A 25,759-nucleotide genomic window follows, 5' to 3' on the forward strand; every position below is an offset into this window, starting at 1 on the left:
TTTATATTTTATTTAATTAAATTCTTCTGAAGAACATGTTAAGAGGGTATGGAAGTGAGAGTAATAGGTGTCCACTTATCAACGCGTCATTAGCGCCTACTTCGCTCGCTACGAATAAATCACATTTTCCGAAGGCTTCGGGAGCGTTTTTCTCAAGCGTTGATCGCGTCGCACCCGCACAGTGGAACTCGTTCGATGAACTCGCAGGCTGCGCGGGCGCCGCGCCCAGCGACACCTCTCCAGTCTCCAACAGATCCTCAGCGGTACCACGCGTCCGTAACGCATCAAACAAACTCGCGTTCAATTTCTCACGACGAAAAAACTCTCTCTTTAGTGGGTGGCAGAGTGGAGTGATCGCGCTGTGATAGTGTTAATCAACGACGGTTCTAATGTGATGATAAGTTATGTGACGGACCACACGAGAGCCAGAGCTTACTGTAAGTTTGCGAGCTTCTGCGGTTTACTTTTATTAGAACGCATATAACAGCGTCTTATTGTGTGTGAGCCTAATATGATGCATAGGTACATATAGAACATTAAGTTTTTTATTTGACTGTCTTTAAATATGTGCGCTCTTTTGGATATTAACGAATAGAGGTACCTACCTAATGTTTAATCAGATTTGACAATAATTAACTTAATTTCTAGATCGCTCTATCGTGAGATACAATTGTATGTTGCATCTTTCTAATAATATTCATCCACATCTTTAACATTCTACAAATTAAAATTACAATGAACTGCAACAAACTACTTACTTGATTCACCATCCATAATTTCCATTTCAGTTATCCTCAATTCCTGATACCTGTTCCTAAAATCAGAATACCGACCTACATAGTTGGCATTTAGGACACATTACCACCAACTCGATACTTTAATGGGCTATAAAAATCTCGTGTACATACGTCTGCATACCTCCCGAGAACAGTGACAGAATCCTGTCTCACTTTATGCGTTTTGAATACAAAACGAGTCACAGTATTTGCAAGGCTGAAGTGGTTTCCTCGATTTGTTTTTGCCCAGCGTGCGGAATTTATAATGACGCGGGCGCAGGATCGTCTACCTGCCGGTAATAGTCTACATCGATTAGGACATCAAACATTAAAAAGTTTTACGACTTTGAACTGTGCTGATGCTTTCTAAAAGCTATAAACAATAATTTTATACCATTCGCTATATTTTTTCAAGAATAAACTGGTTTTACTGATATGATTTGAGTAGGTACTCCTCACGCTGAAAGAACACGTTTTAGTTGCAATTTAACTGCAAATTTCTACCAATTTCTTTAATGTAGAGTTCATCAACAATCAAATCTTTTGCCATCAACTTTCAAGATTTCTATTTTTATCGTTCTCTACATCTCTATCTAAATAAGGTGTTCACTTAAGGCTTGGTATTTCTGCTAAAGTAGGTATTTCGCGCTGTCAAAATCTGCGTGCGCAATCCTTCGCCGAAGACAGCGCGCCAAAGAGCTCCCGCCACAATTTCCAGCTACACAGTATTCAGATAATAAAAGATTCAGAATCTCAAATCGCTTATTTTAAAAATAAAACCATAAATAGAAAACGAATAGAGGTAACTTTGGGAATTTATTCTATCGAGTCAACTTCATCAAATCGTGTTTCCATCCGTTAATAGCCCTAGAAAATATCCTCAACTATGCCCAAAAAAAATCTTAGCCTTTAATTTTACTGTTTAGTACCTCAAAAATGAAAAATGAAAACCTCATTTTTGCCATTTTCTCTGCTACCCGGCCTTAAAGTTATTTGCAGTTTTGCAGTATAAACTTTTTAATAGCAGTTTTAATATACTCTAGTTAAAATGCACTTTAACTACAGTATGTACGCCACCGCATCGAATGCTACGAATGATGAATTGTTGTAATCCGACGAAATCTAATAATCTAAATGAATCGTTTAAATGCCGAACAGGTTTGGGCAAACTTAGAGAAAGTTTCATCTTCGACTAATAAAATGATCCTCATAAATAATATCAGAAATTATTTTAATATTATAATGAGATGAGATGTAGCTAAAAAGTAAGACAAGAAAAAGTAGTCTCAATTTTTGAACAAGCTGGCAGATAAGTAAATGTTCTAGTGTACAACTAAACCTATGGATTGTCTTCAAAATCAAATGTGTCTTCAAAAACTAATGTGAATAAGATTATTATATTTCGTGCTATTGCTCAAGCTATGTAAGAATACCTGCATAACTTGTAAATGAAAACGCAATTAAGTACGCTATTCTGTACATGAAACTGCAATGTAGGCATGGTTACTACATATAAAAATATAGATTTTTCATGTTCAAGTTTGTGACACTGTGAAGTAAGGTTAGTCCCGGTGATAATCCTATTTTTATCTAGTACGGTACTACACCCATTGCCTTACAAGTAAATGGTTTTAATTACACCACCAAATGTCCCGAGTACAACGTCCTCCACATTCGTACAGCATTCGAAGGTCGTCCCTCACGTGGCGCGCTGTTTCCGCCGTAACCTGTCTCACCAAGCTGGGCACAAACTGTAATTACAGAACAGCTGTACCCCGAGCACGAGTAAATATCGTTCTCGTAATGGTATAGCATCGTTTATTTCTATGAAAAAAAACAGCGGCGCTATGTCGTTTAAGGAATACGATGAGGTACGATTTACGAAAGTCATTCGTGCTCGGGGTTTTGATGCGTTCTCACTTATTTTACACAGTTCAACGATGTTTTTGCAACGATTTCACTCCATGAAATCAACTTAATCAAGTGAAAACTCATAATAAGAGATATTCCAATTTTTTGATGACGAATGATTAAGCGATGATAGTCCCATTGTGCTATTGTTACCGATATTTGAATATAATACAAGACGTCTTCTACGAGTATCAGCAGCTACAAGTACATACAACAATATTTCCTTATAAAAAGAAAATAATACCTACCTACATAAAGGAACATAAGATCTCAAACAGCCCCCCTAGACAAGTTGCACTTTTTGATGAAATCGAAAATCGAATCCTTCAAATTCCATACAAAAAAACGCCTTTGGTCCACTTTTCGACTGGTTTGCGATTATAATGTCATGTGCACTTTGTCTAGATGTTCTAGTTGAGACGCAAAGGCGTGGTCGGTTCTCATACTTTTTTTAGTTATTTTAACACCCTTATAAAAGCAACCAGCAACTTTATAATAGGCAATAAAAGCTACAATGTAACAAATCTTGCAACAAATTGCTGTAAACCACTTAATGTTTTACTTTCGCGTATATCGTATCGATTGTGAACGAGGTCGAAATGCAAAGTTATTTTATTACCTATTGCTAATTCGTATTCAATGGTCTCAGACGACGCGCTTGTTACATTTTTGGATGTTATTTAAATATTTAAGTGTTTATTGAAGCGAGAAACTATCGGACTTATCTTTGATTTTGTAACGTAGATATTAGAACGTTAATTAATTTTATAATGCTAAAAGTTTTTAAAAGCTTCTATCGAGTAAGCTTTTTCTTGTGTAGTCTGTTCTACCTTCCTTTCCCCTATTTTATATAATTTAGAGACTTAATTATGATTTTATAATGCCTTTGACTTACTTTTTATAGATACCTAGAGTCAGTTAAGAACAATTTTTAATAAAACTTTCATAAGAAATTGTGGCGTGTGCTCTACATTTACGATATGGTCTATTGGATCATCTTAGAGCCTAGATCTGTTCCATGCAAGATATACTTACAATGCATTTCATTTGTTTTATAAAAGTAGGCAAGTACAAAAATTCTCCTGAGTCAATTATTATAAGCTCCTGTGCTGTAGTTAATTAATAAACTGATATTGTACACGACGTAGGCGCAATAATAAAATTACCATAATAACCTCAGATTAACCCCTATATTAGCAGTCTCATGAAAACATCTTGCAATGAACCTATTCGTGTTTAAGTTATTCAACGCGTACAGAAATTTAACTAACTTTATAAAGCAGTGTGAAATTTGTGGGTCCCGCGGCGCGGCGTCCAGCGGCGGTCACGGTTCACGCTCCGAGGCTCCTCAATTTGTACAGGCGAGCATATCCAGTTTGACACTAGGGCATCTTATGTAGTTGCAATAGGTGCTGTTTTGCAACAAAATTGTATAGGGTGATTGCTATCGATTGTACATAAAATACATCTCGCTCTATGTCTAGTAGCCAGCCCTATTAGCATGAGTGACATGTAATATCCACTAAGAGTAGGCGCACACCGTTGATTTTTAGTTGGCCGATAGTTGTGCCCGATTTTAAATTGTATGAAGAATCGGCCAAATCCAATCGGCGTAGTGTGCGCACTCCCATACATGCCCATACTGATCAACAGCCCGACTAAACTATCGGCCGACGAAAAATCAACGGTGTGCGCCTACTCTTAATCTTATCGGGTTTTACAAAACATATTATAAACGACACTCATAACTTTTTAACCATGTTAAATAAACACCCACAGACTTGAATCTATTCTTGATACTTCAGTTATTTAATGAGCCGGGTTTAGATGACAAATTTATGTGTATACGGACATATAATTTCGTCTAAACTCGATATAACGACCTGTTAAGATGTTATCATGTCAGTATCACCCATAGAAAAAGCCGAAATAGTATTAGCACCAATAAAAATTGCAGAAAATGTTAATCCAAATGTATGTAGATATAAGACTGGCTCGATCAAGTCTTGAAACCGGTTAATTTCGATCTCATAAACTACAAACAAGTCAAACACAAATTCACATACCTGATTTGCTATGACTCATAGATTATAATTTTGTTTCTATAATTTTATCTCATCATACTTTTTCATTGTAATTAGAGCAGTTTTTCAGTCTTCACCTGTTTTGTCCATGGATCCTTAGGAAATCAAGCACAATTTTAATGACCCCCTTAAAAAGCAGCAACTAGGTACCTACAGACTTTTGGTGGTGATTTACTTAGGCTGGGTTGCACCATTTACTTTGACTTTAACAAACGTCAAAAATCTGTCAAACTCCATATAAATCTGTCAAACTCCATGGTTATCGTTATAGTTGCGGTTAAAGTTTGGTGGTGCTGCAACTCAGCCTTACTTTACTTACGATTGTTTGTTAAATGGTCCATAGATAAGGCTGCGGACCCCCATGCATAGGCTTGCGGAACCCCCAGAGGTCCGCAGACCACAGTTCAAGAAACTTAGAGAATAATTACGTGTTTTTTTATTGTTCCCATAGAAATTATATAGAGCAGTGAATGAAATCAATGACATAAATCTTTATGTCTACTGCAGTGACCGTGGTCCGAGATACGCCAACACCTCACGTGTAGCACTTTGCATTCATTAGGCCGTTAGTAACACGATTTCAATTATACAGTTTATAGGTTTTTAAAGATATAGAGTGGAAAAACACTTTTGATTGAGTGTTTCACACGTATTTAAAACTTTATTGCACATAAAATAAGATATAAAATCCCCAGTCAAACTAAAAAAAACATATAGTGATAATGTAATACTATCAGTACTATGTAAATTGGTAATATTACCTCAATATTTCCACAACAAACCAGCCAAAAACTAAAAAAAAAAACAGAAATTCGATCCTTCAAGCAAAAGACATCAACGCGTTACCATTATGAAAATTCGTAAAAATTAATTTAATACTTATTTTTTTAATGAATATCCTTGAACTAACAGTTAAATAATATAATTTAAGTGAGCAAAGGAGATATTAAAAACAGTCAATTATAAAATAAACTTAATCAATATTATAACTAAATAAAATTGATAATACGACGTTAAAAGGCCCAATTTATCCTCAGTAATTACAACCAATTACACACTAGTTATAACTTGCGATATCTAATTATAAACACTTGATTTACGTTCACAATTTGCTCTAGAAACATGTTTATTGCTGGAAAGTGTTATCAAGTTAGCACCTGTTCGCATTCGTTGGATTTCTCTCGGAATTGGAATCGCGTTCCTTCGACGCGGCTGTAAAATTGTAGGTCTTAAGAACGGACCATTTTCAAGTAATTTCAGTGGGACTAGACTGTAGTTAGAGGAGTTATTTTCAAATTATTATGGTGAGTAATTTACTTACCAGTTATCTCTCATCTCAAAGATACTTAACTTAAACTATGAACTTATTAATTTAATTATTTCTGAAGCAATCGAGTCAAAGTTTATTTAGTTGATTGAGGAATTTTTTTTTATTTATACTCTAGATTTAACTAGATCAAATATTATTTTTCTTCATAGTCTAGATTCTTTAGATTTAGCATACATCTCATCAGATTTCTACTTTTATTACATACTAGCTGTGCCCGCGACTTCGTACGCGTGAAAACCCGTTTTCGCAACATTTTTCATTGTTGCTCTGCTCCTATTGACAGTATGGTGATGTTGTATAGACTATAGCCTTCCTCGATAAATGAGCTATCTAACACTGAAATAATTTTTCAAATCGGACCAGTAGTTTCGGAGATTAGCGCGTTCAAGTAAACAAACAACCAAACAAACTCTTCAGCTTTATAATATTAGTATATTAGATTATGATTTTCATGTTGGTTCTATAAACAAATAACTACATACTTTACTACAATAAGATTATCTACATTATTATGACGAGCGTCTAGTTAGTCGGGATATTGAGCGAGTTAACAGTGAAAGTCAATAAATACCCGGCGACTTTCACACGATGCTCTAAAAAGCAAACGAGCAAAGAAGCGACCCAATATCAGACGCTTTATGACCAAATAAGTACTTATTGCTGCTTATGATTGTTGAGTTTGAAACAAATATGACCCAGAAAATACAGGAAATATAGTTTTTCGAAGTTAGTTTTAAATAAAGCTCAAAACTTGATCCAAACCCAATTATAATGTGAATTGAACAACAACAGGCCGAATTCTTAGTTAGTGTAGATTAGAATTAATAAGAATACTTATAAAGATTGAGTACCTAACTTTTATATAACTATCGGGCTTTAAAAACTTTTAGTAGTTAGCAGTTTAAATGTAGATGTTTTATTTTTTATAACCCAGCCAAGCCTATTTCCTATAAAAATCCCAGAAAATAGACAAAATACTGCAAACCACACGTCACTTAATAAATCTACTTAAATATAACCATAGAAATCAGTGGTTACAGAGGGCCATTAATGATTTAAATCATTCAGACCGAATAATCTACCTTGCATGGTTTAACGAAATATATTTCCATGAAGATAGGTATTTAAGGAAGTCGTTTAAATTATGTAACTAAAAAATTAATCGTGTACTGCACAGCATGAGCCTAAAGATAACTTATTTGAACTCTCCGAGATTCTAAAACTTGTGTCCCACAGCTGTTACGCCAACTATTGAAGAACTAAACGAATATAAATTAAAAGTTTAACATGTTGACGCAACACGGAAACAATTTGAAGCCATTTTGGGCACGAGAACAGTGAGGAAGTGTTCGCAACCGGCAATTTTATTATTATTTTGGTGAAAAGTGGGCTAGCATGCTGCGTGTGAACAATTCTTAACGCTGATAGGTCAACCTATATCATAAAAAAATAACTTAGGGTCAAATCATAATCTCCTAGATACATGCTGTGTGTGTGTGCTTCATTAACTTTCACATTAATTCAAAAGAGGGATTATTGAGTCTCATAAAAAAGAATTTGATCGAGATTTTGCTCTCTCTTACGCATCAAAAGTTAGTAAAAACCCAGGTTTTATGTAGAAATCTGCGTAGAAAGTGAAATTCGCAAAATTATCATAATCTTTAGTTACGTAAACCATCTTAATAATCCGATAATGATATCGGGTGTCAACATGTAAGGAAATTAGTATAATGTTGTAGTTTAGCTTAGATCTACTCGTATCTCACAACTTATGTGCTTTAAACTTTCTGTGGCAAAGTTTAATTGTAGAATTATTACCTATTGGAGTTTTATTGGAAAAGCTTTACTGGAGCTTTTTTAACATTTCATTTTATTGTAGAATAAGTGCAGTTGTTTTTAAAACATTAACAGACAAGTGATATTAGAACAAATATAAATTATTATCGGCACAAGTTTTGCCAGTGTCGCGCGCTGGTCACTAAAGGTGCGAAAAGATATAAATAACTGCTACAATAAGCTTAACGACTTGGCTTCAAGGCGTCCGCGTCGGTAGTAGTCTATAACACAACGTAGCTTTATCTGAAAACTTGCTTAAATAATAGAATATTAGTTTAAAAATATTATTAAACTACTAATTGGAAACCCACAAACTACTTCACTCTATCTTGTCATCACCAAATTAGGCTTAGTCTCAAAGCTCCAAGTTGTCCAAGGCTTAGTATTAAAGGCTTAGGCTTACACCTAGTTCTCAATGTTTAACAAAGTATTAAAACCATGTTCGTAGCCCCAAGTGGCCCATTGTGCGGCTTCCTCCGAAATCGCGCCGCGACAGGTGCGCCGACGCATCTGTCCCGGGGCGCGGTCACGTTTCTGCGCCGTGCGCCGCGAGCGTAATATTCAGTTTTGTATGCTACGATCGACTTAATACGCACATGGAGTTTTAGATTTGCAACCAATGGGTCTGTTTGTCAGCCAGAACTACTGAAATCGGTAAAACCTGTAAGTTGTGCTTGACACAAAACAAATATGATCTCAAAGATGACAATTTGAAGCGGCACAATTTCCACCTACCTTAATTAGCAAAATTTTTTACGTTTAGATAATATACCGCCTCTACAATCTGTAGTAACTAAGCACCTACTTGTTGCAAAATCTATACTTATCTGAAACCAAAGAATTCCATCTAATAAAGTTCTAAGTCTAACTAAACTGGATAAGAAGGCACGCCTTCAGGCTTAGCGAAGCTCTAGTGTAGCTATTGAATAAATTTTAATGGCATACGCGTACGTTTTATAGGTAGGTAGGTGTATAGTATAGTAGTAGTATAGTAGTACGATTTAACATAAGATTGGTCGTTGAATTGTAAAATAAGCAAGCCCAGACATAAAATTAGGGATCGTATGGCAAAGATAATGCGTTGTTTACAGCGCGGACAGTCACTGCGCAGGCAGCAAGGACGCGCGCCATTCATGAACGGGTTCGTGCCACTGCCTCGGGGGCTGCCACCACGGGCTATTCAAAAATTATGCTCAGTTAATAGGGTATTAAATAAATGAATAATGTAGCAAGATTAACAATTTTAGATCCGCCGCAGGCGAAAATTGACTAGTATTCCCCAAAGTCCCCAATTCCCAATCGTGGTCTCAGATTATAGAGCTTTCACAAGCTCGTAGTTTAATCGTACAAGGGCTTTTCATAAATTATTTAATATTTATGTCTAGGTAATTTACCAAAGTATTTCCCTACTAACTATAATGGCCAGCAACAAATTCGCATATCTAGCTTGGCTTAGTTACACTTTTTTTGCTTCTGCCATATTATTGTGTCTCTTATGATCTGCTTTCATAAAAACAAATTGTATTCTTTCAAATATGGCCAACCCTAGCTACCAGTTGGCATCGCGCCCCGCGGCGCCCGCGCACTCCGTGCTGCCCGCTGACAAATTGAATCAGCCACCGAACGCGCTCCTGATGCGAGCTTTAAGCACTAAGCACTTGCTTAATAGGCTCTCATAAAGTTTAATAAAGCTCTTCTTGCGCAATATTGCACTGCGTTACAAAAACCTTCACCTTCCTTTCTGTAGAGTATTCATTGGTGACACCACGCTTTATGGTAGTACAGAGAATTGACATGCATGCAGTTGCAGTTGCAAAAAAAGCTCGCTACAAAGAAGAAAAATATTGTTATATTTAGCTATATATTTGATATCATAGGATTCGGTGTCAGTTTCCCAGCCCCAAGGTTAAGAAACGTGCCTTTATAACCGAATAGAGACCCTTGTTTTTTCTTTTTAAAGTTAGTCAAGTAACGTATTTTGCTTTAAAGGGTTTAATTTACATATTCCACGAGCATTACAATCCGCAACACCTGAGTTATGTAACTTTAATCATGCACCTACTTATTATGAGAAAATAGTATATAACCAAACAACTGTCACATCGCGTCGTAAGCGTTATGTATGTGTGTAAAAAGCAGCGGTGCAATATTAAAATGTACAACTCGTTATCTGTCTCGTCGAACGTTTCTAGTACTTAATTGCTTTTATTGAAGATTTGCTTTACAAATCAATAGATTGTCCGAGCGTTAGACGCAGAGCAAAAACAACTAATTACCAAGTCTACTTTCTACACAGCCGGTATATTTCCGTGGCATTACCAGTCTGTATTTGGTTAGTCTCGAATTAAACTGGACTTGATGGCACCATACTGGGTTAGGGTTCACACTTACAAACACGTGTAAAGATCTCGTTGAACTTTGACGCTATTCTTTAAATATCTCGGACTAGAGAGTTACTCTATTTTATTTCTAAGTGTAGTTCCCAAATTGGAAAAGACTCTTTGGTAGTCTTCAAACTCTTTAATAATGGTTTCATAATTTTCTGTGAGATCATTTTAGTCAACATATGTGTATAACAAACAATCTACAAATGTATTATTAAGCATGATTATTATCATTTGGTACTGTTTGCAAAAGTATCAACCCTAAACCATGTACCGTTTAGTGGTCTGGCCAAACAGTACAACCGCTACTCATCCTCAGGCGACCGAATGCCTTTATCTGCGTCTCTCATTTTACTTGCACTAAAATTCACTCGCTCCATTGGCCAACTCTACCTTTGTGTTCGAATCTGGTAAACTACATTCCCTGAAGAAAAAGCATCTATAGGTCTGTGGTTATTGACACCTTGATCGACTACACAGACCCTTCCCCAATACGATTGATAATACCACTTTTAAACTCTTTTTAAGTTAGCCCAAGCCATGTCAATTACATTTTACTTAAATACACGTGTGAACACAATTTATGTCCAAATTTCAGGCGACAAATTCGCCTAATTCTGATTCTCTGTAAAAACGAATGGAAGTAAGTAAAACTTGTATCCCATGATAATGGTAACTTCAGAATAATAAACACATCCAATAGCTCTGCCTACCGTACTCGCAAATGGCCTTTTAACAGTTTTATTGGTCGTTTATGGTCAAGCTACGTCATAAAGAAGCATTAGGAAGTAGTCATGGAGGTTAACCTAAGATATATCTTTATCTGAGTTGACAGACTTGAATTTGAGTAATTGAATGTAAATTACATAGATATATTTGTTAAAGATATGCGTAATGTTTATGCAGTCGGTGAATATCTCAATAATTTTGAAAAAGACGTAAAATTTTATGTTTCTGGGTTGGCTACACGAGCAGTATTTGCGAACTACTTATACCTACCAGTTGTTTTAACGGCAGTGAAAGCCTGTCCGGTTCATTTATCCCGGACACCCGTCAATAAAATATGAACATTTGACGAGACGAGAAGAAAATTTCTAGAACACGTCAATCGTTTTGATTTTATGATGGGAAAACATTTTCCACACTCTTCACAACAGTTAAAGCTAACAATTTTGTCGTTAGATGAGAAATGGTTACGAGAATCTTGATCCATTCAGCTTTTCACAATTAATTGCAACTTTATGACTGACACCTTCACATAAATTCAATAAGAACACAAATACAGACAAAAGTAAGAGACGTAGAGTTTGTAAAACGATGTTATTCTATTTTGAAGTCGTACAGACTGCACCTTAAATTTTATTGTATTACTAAGAACTGTGTCTAATGTGATGTACTAGCGCTGTATTTAACTGTTAGAAGTTTTAGCTAGTAAAACTATTTTTTCTAGAGGAGTGATGACTGCTATTAATTACGGAGTATTATTTGATTTAGTAATCCACTTTAATCGTATAAACTTTTTAAAACAAATTGTCATCGTGTAAATTGAGCGCATTTATAATCCAGGCATCATTGTTATTGATCCATTCAATTAATTATGCTCCAATGAAGCGTTACATCATTTCATTTCATTATAGTTTGCTCTCATTTCTCTCTACAACCTACATTTTCGATGGTTTTTCATGTTTAAAGGAAGGTTTAATATTAATAAATCAGAACATATCTTGCTTAAAGGGTGAGGGTGTAACAACTTACGAAAATTAAAGACAATGGAGAATGAATCCGTTATTCCCCATTGGTATCAACGGACATCTATCAGTTGCTTTTGGGAATCGTACTATCAACTGTCTTAGTTTTCTTAGGCCTTCTTTAATACCATTATTACTTTCATGTGTTCAATCTAACTATGAAAAGAGTCATTAAAGTTGCCTTATAGAGAAATTGCTAGCAACTTTCGCCCGGTCAACGTTCAAAGTGCATCGCGATTGTACCGAGAATAGCTGAACCAGAGCGAATGTATGAAGAAATTACGACAATTATGCGATCGGGTGTCGGGCAGGAACAATGGTCGTCGCATTCCGTTAGCCAGGTTGAATGACCACGCGCCCGCGCACTAATCGCATCCTTCGTGCGTACGCGGTCTAATTGCAAGACAAATACCAAACACCTTAAGATGTGGTTTGGTCTCACTAGGTCTCCTGCAGTTTTATTTATTGTAGATGAAGGAGATAGGAAAGGAAGAGGAGTAAGGAATACAAATAAAGGATGCAGGTTGATCATACAAGATAGGATATCTGAATTGGATTATCAGATGTGACGTTTTGCACCGTTTCCACGCTACGTGTCATATCTAAAATCTCCTTGGAAAATCTCCCAAGAAGACCTTAAGTATAAGTTTTCTACGGTATGACGATATAGAGACAATATTAGACTTGTACGTATAGTTCGAGGTCATGATAAACTGGTCACTATGTTAGCTCATGCAGACTTGGTGTTTACAGAACAATACGACGGCGAAGGCTAATCGTGCATTCATGGTTCGAACAAAGCGATATTAGTGTGCGGAAGCCTCGAGGTCAGGGCGATGCATTGTTTTTAACCCGACTCTACCTTAACAAGAACACTCCATCAAACTGTCGGGTGGTGTTGACACGCGTCGTTCTATTTGTTCAAAAGTGTAAACAAACTTGAACAATTCCAGAGAGTTCCAATTAGATGCTTTTGCTCTACATGAGATGAATGCCCAAATCGGAAGAGAATCCTAATAAAAAAATTAAATTAAACAATTAACATGAAGTTGACATAAAAAATTCAACATCTTTTACATTAGTAAAGTTAGGCCTTGTAAGAAATATATCAACTATTATTAAATTACTAGATTGGAGGTGTCCCAACTTGTTACTCGTACAATGGATATATTTGCATTGTTGCTCAGTGAAAAGTCATTACTTTTATAACATTCAATTCCATTGTATGAATTGGCGCTTACATTGAACAACCGTAAAGCTATGTAATCTATTACAAAACTGTTGACCATACGCCTTATCACAATCATCATTCTCCATCACATGAATACCTCCAGTTTTCCAACTCGATCGTTTGTTTATGATTTATGTTGTACTATAATTTATTTATTTATTTATTTATCAAAGATTAACAGTTTTCTCAAGAAAAAAATAGAGATTCAAAGCTGTTTAATGTATAACTTTATGGCTCTGATTTTAAGAAGGATTGGATTGGATTTGGCCAATCGACTTTTAACGTCATTAAAACGTAAATAATATCACTTTAATTTAGCAATTATTATGAATACCAACTTAACTTTAAGTAGGTAGGTACGTAGGAAGCCTTTCCTGTGGTCATGCACATCATAAAATCTTATGAGACTGGAAAATCAGAGTAAGGAGGACATAAAAACCTGTAAAATTAACATTATTTGAACCGTAATCGACACGGGAATGGAACCCGCACGTTTCTTCGAAACCTTAGCGCACTTTCCCAATGTCACTCCGACATTCATTTCCACTGCTCCGATTCTGACTAGCGCACAATGCCTCGCCTCGCAACGGAATTTAGCTCAGACACCGATGTGTATTTATTGGTGATTAGAAGATACCTCGTTTTGTCGAGTATACAGTATGATTCATGTCAAGCAAAAAGGATTGATTCTACTGCTCAAATGCAAGAACTTTTCCCAAGAGAAGGAAGTTCAAATTTTCCAAAAAAATACTTTTCATACAAATTATAATAATCAGCCAATTTAGTATGGGGACGTCAATATTTAGGACTCATGGATATTGGTCCATAAGAAAATACTAGTTGTAAGTATTTGAGTAGTAGTGAACCCTTTTTGGGAACAAAAAGCAAAGGAAAAATCAAAGAATCAGCCTGTATACAACACACACAAAAACCTTGTCTTATCAGATGGATTTTATGTAGTACCTATGTACAGATAGTCATAGTGCCTGTAACATTGCAAAAGCAGTTAACTATCTACCTTCAGCTACTGCTTTGCGTCGTTAAGGTAACAAGGCGCTTTAATTAATTAAGAAGCGGAGTGCGCAAGCCAATCCTATGATTTAGGTTATTTCACGGAGATTTGCAACCGCTCTAAATCGGGAAGGACTGCAATTAACGAGACCCATGGCGGCTATGCGCATGCACGCACACTAAACGCTCGTCCAGTAGCGGCGACATGATTGAAGTTTTCCTTCAGTCATTAATAAAAGTTTTATGATATACGCAAATGATGATTGAGGGGTTTGAAATAGTTAATTGTAGTTAAATACTATGCCACGACTAGGTCTGAGAATGTCAAAGACTAAAGTGTTACTAAAGTAAGTGGTAACTCTCGAACCATAATGTTTGTACGTGATCGCTCATATATGCTTAAATGAATTTAAGTTATAGGTGCCACATGTGATTATCATAAAATGATTATTTAATACGTAATAAATACCACTAGCAGCACTACACTAGCAGACAAGAATAAGCAAGCAATGCGTTACCGTAAGCCCACAAAACCACAGGCATTTGCTATCGCCATCGCCAACACTAGTGCGCACCCGCTCTTTTAAAGGTCTTTCCAATACATCAAGCAACATGTTATCCAGTAGGTAATTGGCCCTCGAAACACCTAATTTACCATCGCATCTGGTTTATATACCAAAATAGTTACCCGCCCACGCGAGCTTTTAATTAAGCCTAGAAAAATAATTGCACGTTCTAAGCTCGATGCTACATAGGTACTATACATTTGTTACATAATAACACGTTGCTGAGCTTACGTTTTATCGACCCATCGCTCGTTATCGTTACCCACTGTGTATGATTAATTTTATGGAATGACAATGCAGTGCTACGGCTGATTGATTGCCAAATAACAATTGCGTAAATTGTTTTGTGATGGTTTTATTCTTGGGAAAATTTGGGTGCTGTAAAATACTTCACATACTTGCTCTATTTATCATAAAAACTTGGGCAGACATTGTTCTTATTGTTTGTGGTGTGTTTTATTATTCTGAAGATTTTTTGTTAAAGTACTTGGTTAGGTCGGTTAGCTGGCGATGTGTGAAATTGTCTAAAGATTTATTTATTTAATATAAGCTGTATGTTTTCCTAATAAAGAAAATTAAATAAATAAATAAGTTCGCAGTACGCGTGGACACCATAATGATATGAGGGTAGCCTGAGCATTTCACTACATAGTTTACATTTAAGGACATCCACAATGAGGAAGCTCTTGGCCTACATCTCACCTGATGATCACGCCGAAGATGGGAACGAGCTTCCTCTCAGAATCCTCAACCACAAAGGTGTAGGAGTGAGGAGAGTTCCCATACAAATGGATTGTAGAGACAGATCCATCAGAATATTAAAATACAACTTGATCTGAATACATAGAACAGAGTCAATTTGTCTGGGTCCGGAATCCAGGCCCACCGTAAGGCTGGAGGTAACTGTATCGGTTATTTGAGCAGACTATGACTCAACCGCAGTATAGTGTATCGGCTTACATTACGCGTAACCGCCCGATCGAACGAATTATCGACACCGAGCCGTGTTATTAAAGCATGCCAGGCATTTTCACAGGCACATTCGATTTTGTTTACGTTTTAATTTATTGACGTGTATTGTACACACACATACTCTATCTTACTCTACGAAACACCTAGGCAAAATATTTTCATTTCTCCCTCAAAAATGTCAAACATAAACTTTATGTTTTTTCATAAAGCCTTGTTATGTGTATCTTCGGCTATAGATATTACATTAGTACTCATAATTTGCAAGTCACTTGAGTGTATGAATGTACCTACATTAATATAGAGATAAGAGATCTTCTTGTGTGAGTGGGTGGTCCAAATACGAATAAGTATCATGACGTCAATCAATAAATTAATTCACATCCCAATAATGTGTTTGTGACACGTTCGTTACATTCACAACCGGAGTTAGGAGTAAGTTTCTTTACTTAAAAAAACAAGATAACTAGAGTGTGCCTATGTAACGTTTCGTATGGTTTAACTTACTATAATCGATTGCACGAAGGTACATCTCTGGCGTCATACAGTGAGAGTAAATTAGAATTTCTACGCCTCAACAGAAGTTTGATTATAGAAAGCCCAAATGAGACTTAATTTAAGTAATGCCTGCACAAATTCTGCTAAAGTTAATTCAATTGTCCGCTCATGGCGCTTCGAGATAAACACATCTCGCGAAGGAAAGCAATGGTCATTAGGCGGACGCCGGGGGCGCGACTAACTGGTGAAGAAAGTTCGCTCAGGGCTTCACATTATAATGAATTCTATTCATCATTCAAAGGCCCATTATGCGATGGGCGGCGCGATTTGAATTACGCACATAAAAAGCAGTAGAATGTCTCGGAGATGATGTTGTAGTTACATGAGTATGTAATGGTAAGATCGTTTCGTCAGATGTGTGATAGCAGTGCTATTCACATGTAAATTTGTGACGGTATACCTGCATACACAGTTGAGGAAACCTAATTAGTAAAATAAATTTTATTGGAAGTCGTTCATAGGGATTATTTAGAAGACAAATGCAAAATTTGTTAGACGTTGTCTTCATAAACTCTATCATATCAAGGCTTTCAAGCTTACAGAGTCGTATACCTATGTACTTAATAATACCTTGGTAGAGTCTAAATTACCTGAATGAGCTAACAGACTCAGAAACATTGTAATAAATGCACGCTCTATGTGATTAGCGCAATTGAAATGAAAATAAAAGAGGATTTAATATTTTCCAATAATAATACTCGTCGTACCTATCTCGAAACAATTGAAAGCTTTAAAGTAAACGACGAAGCGGTTGTTAGCCGTAAAACAACTTCGCGAAAGTCTCATGATTTCTATAAGTTTTTCGCGGTTTTTGCTGGAAACATTGCAAGGCGTTAAGTGATAATCTTAATTAGTTAATATCTTAATTAAGTGTTAATCAATGTATTTAACGTTAATTTAATGGCCATTAAACGTTTTTACGGGCAATGAGACTAATTAGTAAAGGGGACTTCAAATAAAATACTCATAATAAAATCCAGTTAGGTGAAATTCGAACAAATAAAAATCTTCATTCAGTAAATGGGGTTCTGTTGACATAATCAAGATGGCTCGCCCATATGCCCAGGCGCATGACGGCGCGAAATCGGTGGAATGCCGGAGAAACGACGACGAAAGTAAAACCAGCGGGGCTCTTCGCAAAACCATTTCGATTTATCGGCTCTATGTGTCTAGTACAGTCTCAGAGCGGATAAGTGAGATCGACATTCGTATTTGCAAGAGTAGGGTAAGGTGACCAACTTTGTCATGATTATTGCTTGGTACATTAAATAGCCAGTAGTCATTATTTATCACCACTGATCTACGAGTAACCATTTTTAATCAATCTTATAGAGCACGTTATACCTAACAAGCTCTGCATGGAGCTTTCTATACCTAAGGGAAATAATTACGAATAGAGAAGGCAATGTTAAAAAATACTTTAAAAAAAAATAGATAGAGCATAACAACTAAAAGTTACCTAACAAGACAAGTGTTCCATCTTCAATCTTGATTTGAATAACATTTTGTTACACTGGTAAACGTTCATTAAACAAGCAACGATGGTGTGCGTATCTGCTGTTGCTAACGGAACTTATTATTGTGTTATTATATAACAATGCTGCAGCTTCCCATGAACTTATGTACCTACGCCTAGGTGTAATTTGAAAGTCAATTATTCTATTACCACACCCCCAAAATTGCTGTTTGCTAAAAGCTTTTCGTTAATTTAATTACAGCAGATAATATCCGTAAAAACTGCAAGAGACGTGAATGAATCGTGAACCAAAAACATTTCACGAGGTTTATTCCAACTTACCAACCACCACTAGAATAAAACTGGTTTATATTTTTCTTGGTCATGAACAAATGACGAGTAATCATGTGTAAACAAATAGACTTGGACTTATTTGGTTGACAACTCGATGATCGATAATAGAAAATGGTGTGGGACAAAATGATTTGAAGAAATGTATGAATAATTGAATTCCTTATCCCACTGCAAGCAATTTATAGATTTGCAGATACTTTCTTTGATCCCACTGAAAGCAATTTATAGACTTGCAGATATTATTTTCTGTGATATTTCGGAAACAACACGCCATTCAATTTGTCATAATGTAAAGTAGAGAAAAAGAATTACTCGTTTCTCGCAATCACTTATAATATTTCCTTTTAATACGAGTACCTACGTAGCCACCTACACACATAAATGATAAATGCACTAACATACAAATTAGGTATAACAAAATATGTTACACTTTTCATTGTTAACCATTAGGTGACTGCGCTCTAATGACTGGTATATTTATAGCCTTGATCTGCTCGGGGCGTGCTCGAGCCACATATACAGGGTGTCCCGTAATGTAACGTCAAGCCGGAACTGGGTGTTGAGGCAAGTTGTGCTGGTTATCAGAAAAATATAAAAAAAAATCTATGTGGCATATTTTCAAAATAATAGGCATTTAAAAAAAATCTAAAAATTCTACTCCAGGTGACGGTCCTTTTACTCGTGTTGCCACAAATCTTCACTTTTTTCAAAATTTTTTTTGTTATGTAACCCTGAATAATGCTTCTCTAAATTGTTATCAAAATTACAAAACCAGCTGCTCCAGCTTGGATGAAAAAAATACATTATTCCCAAAAAAAATTTTGCCTAGTTTAAACTGACTGTACTGAAAAAAAAATGTACTACGCGAGTGTGGCATGTGACGTCATAATTAGGCGCATTTAGTAAGGATTCCAAAATGGTATAACACGGTAAATTTTTGCTGTAATTTTCGTCAATTTTTGGTTTTTTGGAAATAGTCCCGTTTTTAACTTTATCTACCTTGGTTAAAAAATATTATTCTAATGTGCCCAAAATTCAAGTTTCTGTGACTGACTACCGTACAGTGAGTCACAGAAACTTTTGTCACCATGACAGTAATTAGTAGTTGACATACTGTGACAAAAGTCACCCGTGCGCGCGCGCCTTTACTACCTGCTCTGCCTGCACTTGTACTTGGTAACAGGGATAATAAGGATATGAAGTTTCGGTTATGGATACGGTTACGGATATTAGAATAATATTATACCGGTTTCGGTTACGGTCACGGATGTGAAATCATTTCAGATTATCCGAAAGTTTCGGATAATTTCGGTTACGGAATTATTAGAATTTCAAAAATGTAGGTATAATACAAATAGCAAGATGCTGCGTGAGCGTGACCCACATAGCTACTTTATGTACAAACTAAGACGACACCTATGTATGATAAAGGTAAAACAGGCTGGCATATTAGATGGTGCCAGCGAATGCCAGACAAGTTGGTAACAAATATTAAGATTTAAGGTACAAAATTCCAAGACGGGCCGCAGACCGCAAACTGCAAAACTATGAAATCGGCAGCGCGGCATTGCAGCTGCGGCGTGTATACTGCAGATTTCATAGTTTTGCAGTTTGGAATTGTACCCTTAGACTCCGCCTTTATCCGAAACTATCCGTAACTTTTGAATCAGTTTCGGTTACGGTTATGGATATTTTTTATTTCGGATATCCGATAGTTTCGGTTACGGTTACGGATATCCATAACATCCCTGCTTGGTAAGATGGCCCTCTCCGTCCCGCTCATACCTTTTAAAATATCTTCTCCACCTCACTTAAGCCAGAAACTTGAATTTTGGGCACATGAGAATAATATTTTTAACCAAGGTAGATAAAGTTAAAAACGGGATTATTTCCAATAAACAAAAATTGTCGACAATTACAGCAAGATTTTACAAAGTGTTATACCTACCATTTTGGAATCCTTACTAAATGCGCCAAATTATGACGTCACTTGCCACACTCGCGTAGTACAATTTTTTTTCAGTACAGTCAGTTTAAACTAGTAAAAATTTTTATTTTGATATTTTTTTTGGGAATAATGTATTTTTTTCATCCAAGTTGGAGCAGCTGGTTTTGTCATTTTGATAACAATTTAGAGAAGCATTATTCAGGGTTACATAATAAAAAAAAAATTAGGAAAAAGTGAAGATTTGTGGCAACACGAGTAAAAAGACCGTCACCGGGAGTAGAATTTTTTGATTTTTTTTAAATGCCTATTATTTTGACAAAATGCCACATAGATTTTTTTTTATATTTTTCTGATAACCAGCATAACTTGCCTCAACACCCAGTTCCGGCTTGACGTTACATTACGGGACACCCTGTATGTAGAGACACATGCCGATGCGTCCGCGGGAAAACAAACGGAAACCGGCCACGCGACGGCCCGCGGGATCGCACTTGTCTAGCAATCAGAAAATAGCCATAAGAAGAGTATACCTAAAGTTGCTATTCACGGAAGACATAAGCCAATTCACGGTCAGTTAAACTGATCAGTTAGCCCCAGAATAAATAAATTATGTATACATCCAAAAAACTGACTGTAAACAATGAATTTCAACTATGATTTCACACACATGGTCAGTTTTTGGATGTGCGGTCATCAGTTGAACTGCGTGAAAGTCCAGCTTTGAAGTAGTCATGTTCTTCAATATCGCCCGATGATGTCCGTATCGGACTGCCGATTTAAAGTCAAAGTTATTTTGACGCGATTCAAAGAGGATAGCTCGAACTCGAACTATTTGTACCACACCTAACACAAAAACATACCTACATTTAGTTTACTTAGATTTAAATACCTACCAACAACCTTTCAAGAACAGTGCCAGTATCTTCATGCCTACAGCTGTTTTTATCTTTGTTCCAGGAGCAAACAGCCACTAATGTTGTGCGAGCTCGGGTCGATGGTGCGAATATGCGCGAGGAGGAGCTGGAGGTGGCGCTGAAGGTGGTGATCGTGGGCGACGGCGGCGTGGGCAAGTCCAGCATGATCCAGCGCTACTGCCGCGGCACCTTCACGCGCGACTACAAGAAGACCATCGGCGTCGACTTCCTGGAGCGACAGATCGAGTGAGCATTACTTTTTTAAAGAAACTAAACTTCATTTATCTATTTTGGGGAGTGGAAACTCCTTTTCTGTCCTGTTTCTAAAGTGTCTACGCTACTACTACTAATTAGCGCAACGATACCTCACGACTCGTGAAGTAGGTCGTCGCGTGACATGATACCTTTCACTGGCGTTACCTTTTATAGATCCTGACTGTACAGAAGTTGCAGTGGTGGGAAGAGAAGTGAAATTACGCCCGTCACGAGATGCGATAGAAAAAGATTTGACTGTACTACGAGTAAATACAATCATTAAGCATGCAGTTAAAAGTTGTACAGCCTAAGTGGCACATAATCTCTTGATGCCAATAACCAAAGGAATATGAAATGAAGGTATTAACCTCTTTATGACGTCATATTCCAGAATCGACGGCGAGGAGGTGCGGCTGATGCTGTGGGACACGGCGGGGCAGGAGGAGTTCGACGCCATCACCAAGGCGTACTACCGCGGCGCGCACGCATGTGTGCTCGCCTTCTCCACCACCGACCGGGATTCCTTCCTTGCTCTACACTCCTGGAAACTAAAGGTAGGTACCGTCTCCTTACGCTCAGGCGAGCGTCTAGGCTAGTGGTTCTTAACCGGTGGTCCGCGGACCACTGGTGGTCCCTGGAGGCATTCCAAGTGGTCCACGAAGATATCGTAATAAACAAGTGACGTGACGTGATGACTCGAGTCAACACAATGCAAACGGCGCACAGTGGGCGCGAAATCGACCTTTCATAGGATTTTGAAAAAAAAAAGTGGTCCCTGACAAGACAGAAATTTGGTAAAACGGTCCCTCGTGACTTAAAGGTTAAGAACCACTGGTCTAGGCAGACGGGCTGCTTGCCTTCTGGGGAGAAAGATAGGAAGATAAACCATAAATCGCGCACAATGGCCCAATCATGAGGCTAAGTGCGTTATTCGATTGCCCTGCAAAACTAACTCACTTACTACTCGCTCTACACTCCTGGAAGTTAAAGAACTTCTCCTACTACTTTCGAGGGAAATCGCACGGAAGAGTAGAGACGATCCGAACCGATAGCGTAGTGCCAGGGTAAATCTATTGCTCGAAGAAAATGGAGAAGGAAAGACGACTCGGATGGCGTAGTGGTACGGTGGATCATCTCAGATTCAATTACTGTTTGAGTCAATTACGAGTACCTACTAATTTTGAAACCACGATAATACCTACTTAGCTAAGATGATTCGCACTTATTAATATTTTTATTTGTGACGACTATAAATGTGTGATGCTACTGTGCCACTATTTCAATTAAATTAATATCAAACTAATAAAATTAACAAGGTAGCTAAAATATCTAATCATTTATAATATGTCGATCTAGAAATCTAATTTGAAAGTAGTGAAACCTGTATTTGATTTATTCACTCAAGTAGTACTAGCCTTAACGGTTTAATTTAGCTTCTGTCCGCAGCTAGCTAAATAACTACGTACGTACATCAATGATTGATTCTACATTCATTAAGTGGTCGTAAATTATTATGGGTTCAGATGGTTAAATCGTTCAAATCTGAAAAAACTTTCTTGTGTTGGAACAGAACCCATTTGCAAAAGAAACGTGCAGCTTACAATTATTTCTAAAATTTATCTTCCGCAGGCGAATAAAATTAAATGAAGCCGGTCGTTTAATGTTATCTGAAGTCGTGACTTTCGATCCGCTAATAAAGTAAACACGACTGCAGATGCATGTGCTCTGCGTGCTCTTACTTGTATGTGTTTAAAGATTAAAATCGAACGAGAGTTCACCAACTCTACAATTGAATCGAACACAGCTTACCATTATCTCGTTACAACATATCTAAAGCACACAAACACATCGCATCGCATATCGTTGTTTACATATCCGGGCCTATATTTGGACGGGGTACAATCATCTCACAAACTATCGTCATTTCGCGAAGATGCCCGAGAGAAAGTACGCCGTCGCGTGCGCACTTGTTTTTCTGTTGGAAATAAGTTGTGTTGTGGCTTCAAGCAGTGAAGATAAATGCATAGACTATTACCAGACCGGAGATAATTTTGATTTGAATGAGTTGGAAGGCAGCCGGTTTGTAGTGTACTTCTGGCCGCCGAATCAGAGGCAGAGGAGCAACTGCGAAGTGATCACGTTTAAGAAGCTTTCGCGGCAAGATGTGGAGACTGCATACAGTGACTGTAAGAAGCTCGACGTATCGAACCAGACTGTTGTACAAGCATCGTATGTGAACAATGCTGGGAAATCGATGACACATCTCTACTATGGCGACGTCGAAGTGAAGCGGCAGTACCGAACTTGTGAACGCATTTCAAAGTACATATTCAAGAGGGTCAGCGATAACTATGTGATGGGGATCAACTGTTCGGCGGGAGGGCGGGGACTGTTGCTGTCGAAGACTTTACCGAGCGCGTCCGAAGTGCAGTCGGTGGCTGACCAAATTGAGATCATGAGTGGTCGAGAAGGTAGCCCAGACTGCAAGCTATCAAGACGATGAGTTTAATGTTTTATGATTTAAGTAAATACAAAGTTACTGAAACTGATATTATGTACTTAAATGTTTACCTACCTTATATTTTGACATTATTTTATTTGTGTATTTCGTTAATAAACCGTTTTAATTAATTGCATTCTCATTTGTCTCCACTGCCCAATTATCATATTATCACATACAATGGCAATATTGCAAATTTTAAAGGTAATATAATATTTTGTGGTTATTTGTGTTAAAATTTACGATGTTAAGAATCTTTAAAACGTTCTTTTCTTTTTCAGGTAGAAAATGAATGTGGGGAGATCCCAACGATTATAGTGCAAAATAAAATAGATTTGATGGACCAATGCGTCGTTGGGCCGTAAGTATTTATTTTCTATTTACCTAGAAAGAGTTTAGACTTTAACGAACTTCTAAAACCATTAAGCAATAAGTAGCTACATAAATAATAACATTTAAAAAACAGTAATAGTTCATAGCTCACTCATTTGTCACTAGTAATAGTAGTCGTGTTCCTGCAGTGGAGATGTAGTCTACATCTACAAAATCTGACGATGATAAACTAATTTTCAGAGATGAAGCTGAGCTAGTGGCACGAGCGCTGGGCTGCCGGCTGATGCGAGCTTCCGTCAAGGAGGACGTCAACGTGGGCTCGGTGTTCCGAGCGCTCGCCGCGCGCTGCCTCGCGGACATGCGCCGCGAGGACGCCGCGCACGACGGCGCGCTGCCGCCCTGCGTCTCACCCGTCATAGGTAACTAATAAAAGACCTTCCAAGGTACCAAGAAGAAATAATTTAAACTAAACCCTATGTTTTAAGACATACGGTTGGATATGACACGCTACAGTTAAAAAATAGCAACACTAGCTCATAAGCGCCGTCAAGCTGCTACGAGAGCCGGCGCACGACCACTCCCGTTGGCGCCGCGAGGCCCTAGCCCACCCGATGAAATGCCTGCAGATGTACTCAAACGGCTCTTAGCAACGCTTGGAATCTCATTATTTACGACTAGATCCACAAAATAGCATGAATGAGAGAGACAAATCAACCTGTACCATCGATGTTTCTGGCTTCATGGCCAAAACGATACTGAACATACATTTTCATTGCAGGTACTTTCACAAACCATAACAGCAACGGCACGATCCTTCTGCGGCCGGCGAAGCACCGGCCCGGCGGCAAAAAGAAGAACGTTCTCAAGAGCGCTTGCAGGATACTGTGATCACCACATACAGAAGAATAGACCTCTTTCGTGCGACAACACAGGATCTGGAGTATTAATGGTGCGGTACACAGACCAGTCATGCCGTTAGTAAATAATATGAGCAAACATGGACAAGAATTTTGATAAACTATAACACTTTTTCGTAAAACAATTTGTGAATATTATCAGTTACTTATTAATCAAGATGACTGCTTAATATCACGTCTTAAAAAACGATCTAACATTTTAGGATAACGTGTCCATGACCTCGAATACTCAAAAATATATTGAGTGTGTATTCCAAGATTGGATTGTGCTAAAAATAACATAACACAACCATGGATAAGGACAATGCAAAACAAACATTGAAATTAAAATGTAAGAAGTAGTATAGAATAAAACGTGTACATATAACATAACATGTAGTTATGTAAAAAACTTGCAAGTGCAATGGAATTAGATGTAACTTTATAACCCTTCGAATTATTGTGTATGTTCTGGCGAGGGTCAGAAATTTCTGTTTCTCGTCAGACCATAAGTTCTAATCGTTCATTCGTATCGTAAGTATTGTTAGTCATTTTTATTATACGGTCATAAAGTCGTAACAACGAAGTTATGTAAATAGTATGTACTTTTATGGAAAATTAATAAATTATTTTTTTCATGTGCGACTTTCTTGTTATTCTATAAACACATATAACCCGACTACATTTTAAGAGGACTTT

The 25,759-nt window shown here is 37.2% G+C and overlaps 2 protein-coding genes across 2 annotated transcripts; both read left to right on the forward strand.

The window, feature by feature from the left end:
• Positions 1-103: 103 nt before the first annotated feature.
• LOC135079869 (ras-related protein Rab-23) lies at positions 104-25,702 on the forward strand. The gene is made up of 6 exons (XM_063974488.1): positions 104-437; positions 21,120-21,322; positions 21,723-21,885; positions 24,113-24,192; positions 24,405-24,583; positions 24,943-25,702. The coding sequence occupies exons 2-6, from the start codon at positions 21,168-21,170 to the stop codon at positions 25,050-25,052; spliced, it is 687 nt and encodes a 228-aa protein (XP_063830558.1). The 5' UTR covers positions 104-437; positions 21,120-21,167; the 3' UTR covers positions 25,053-25,702.
• On the forward strand, positions 23,173-23,880 carry LOC135079656 (uncharacterized). Its single transcript, XM_063974276.1, has one exon. It carries the CDS (start codon positions 23,265-23,267, stop codon positions 23,832-23,834), a length of 570 nt encoding a protein of 189 aa, XP_063830346.1. The 5' UTR covers positions 23,173-23,264; the 3' UTR covers positions 23,835-23,880.
• Positions 25,703-25,759: the final 57 nt, after the last annotated feature.

Source organism: Ostrinia nubilalis, chromosome 17 (genome assembly GCF_963855985.1).
Source record: "Ostrinia nubilalis chromosome 17, ilOstNubi1.1, whole genome shotgun sequence".
In the NCBI taxonomy this organism is placed as follows: Eukaryota; Metazoa; Arthropoda; class Insecta; order Lepidoptera; family Crambidae; genus Ostrinia; species Ostrinia nubilalis.

Coding starts and splice junctions, on each gene's coding strand:
- LOC135079869 (XM_063974488.1), top strand. CDS start 21,168: ATGCGCGAGGAGGAGCTGGAGGTGGCGCTGAAGGTGGTGATCGTGGGC. Junction 21,323..21,722: donor TTCCTGGAGCGACAGATCGA/GTGAGCATTACT, acceptor GTCATATTCCAG/AATCGACGGCGAGGAGGTGC. Junction 24,584..24,942: donor CTGCGTCTCACCCGTCATAG/GTAACTAATAAA, acceptor TTTTCATTGCAG/GTACTTTCACAAACCATAAC.
- LOC135079656 (XM_063974276.1), top strand. CDS start 23,265: ATGCCCGAGAGAAAGTACGCCGTCGCGTGCGCACTTGTTTTTCTGTTG.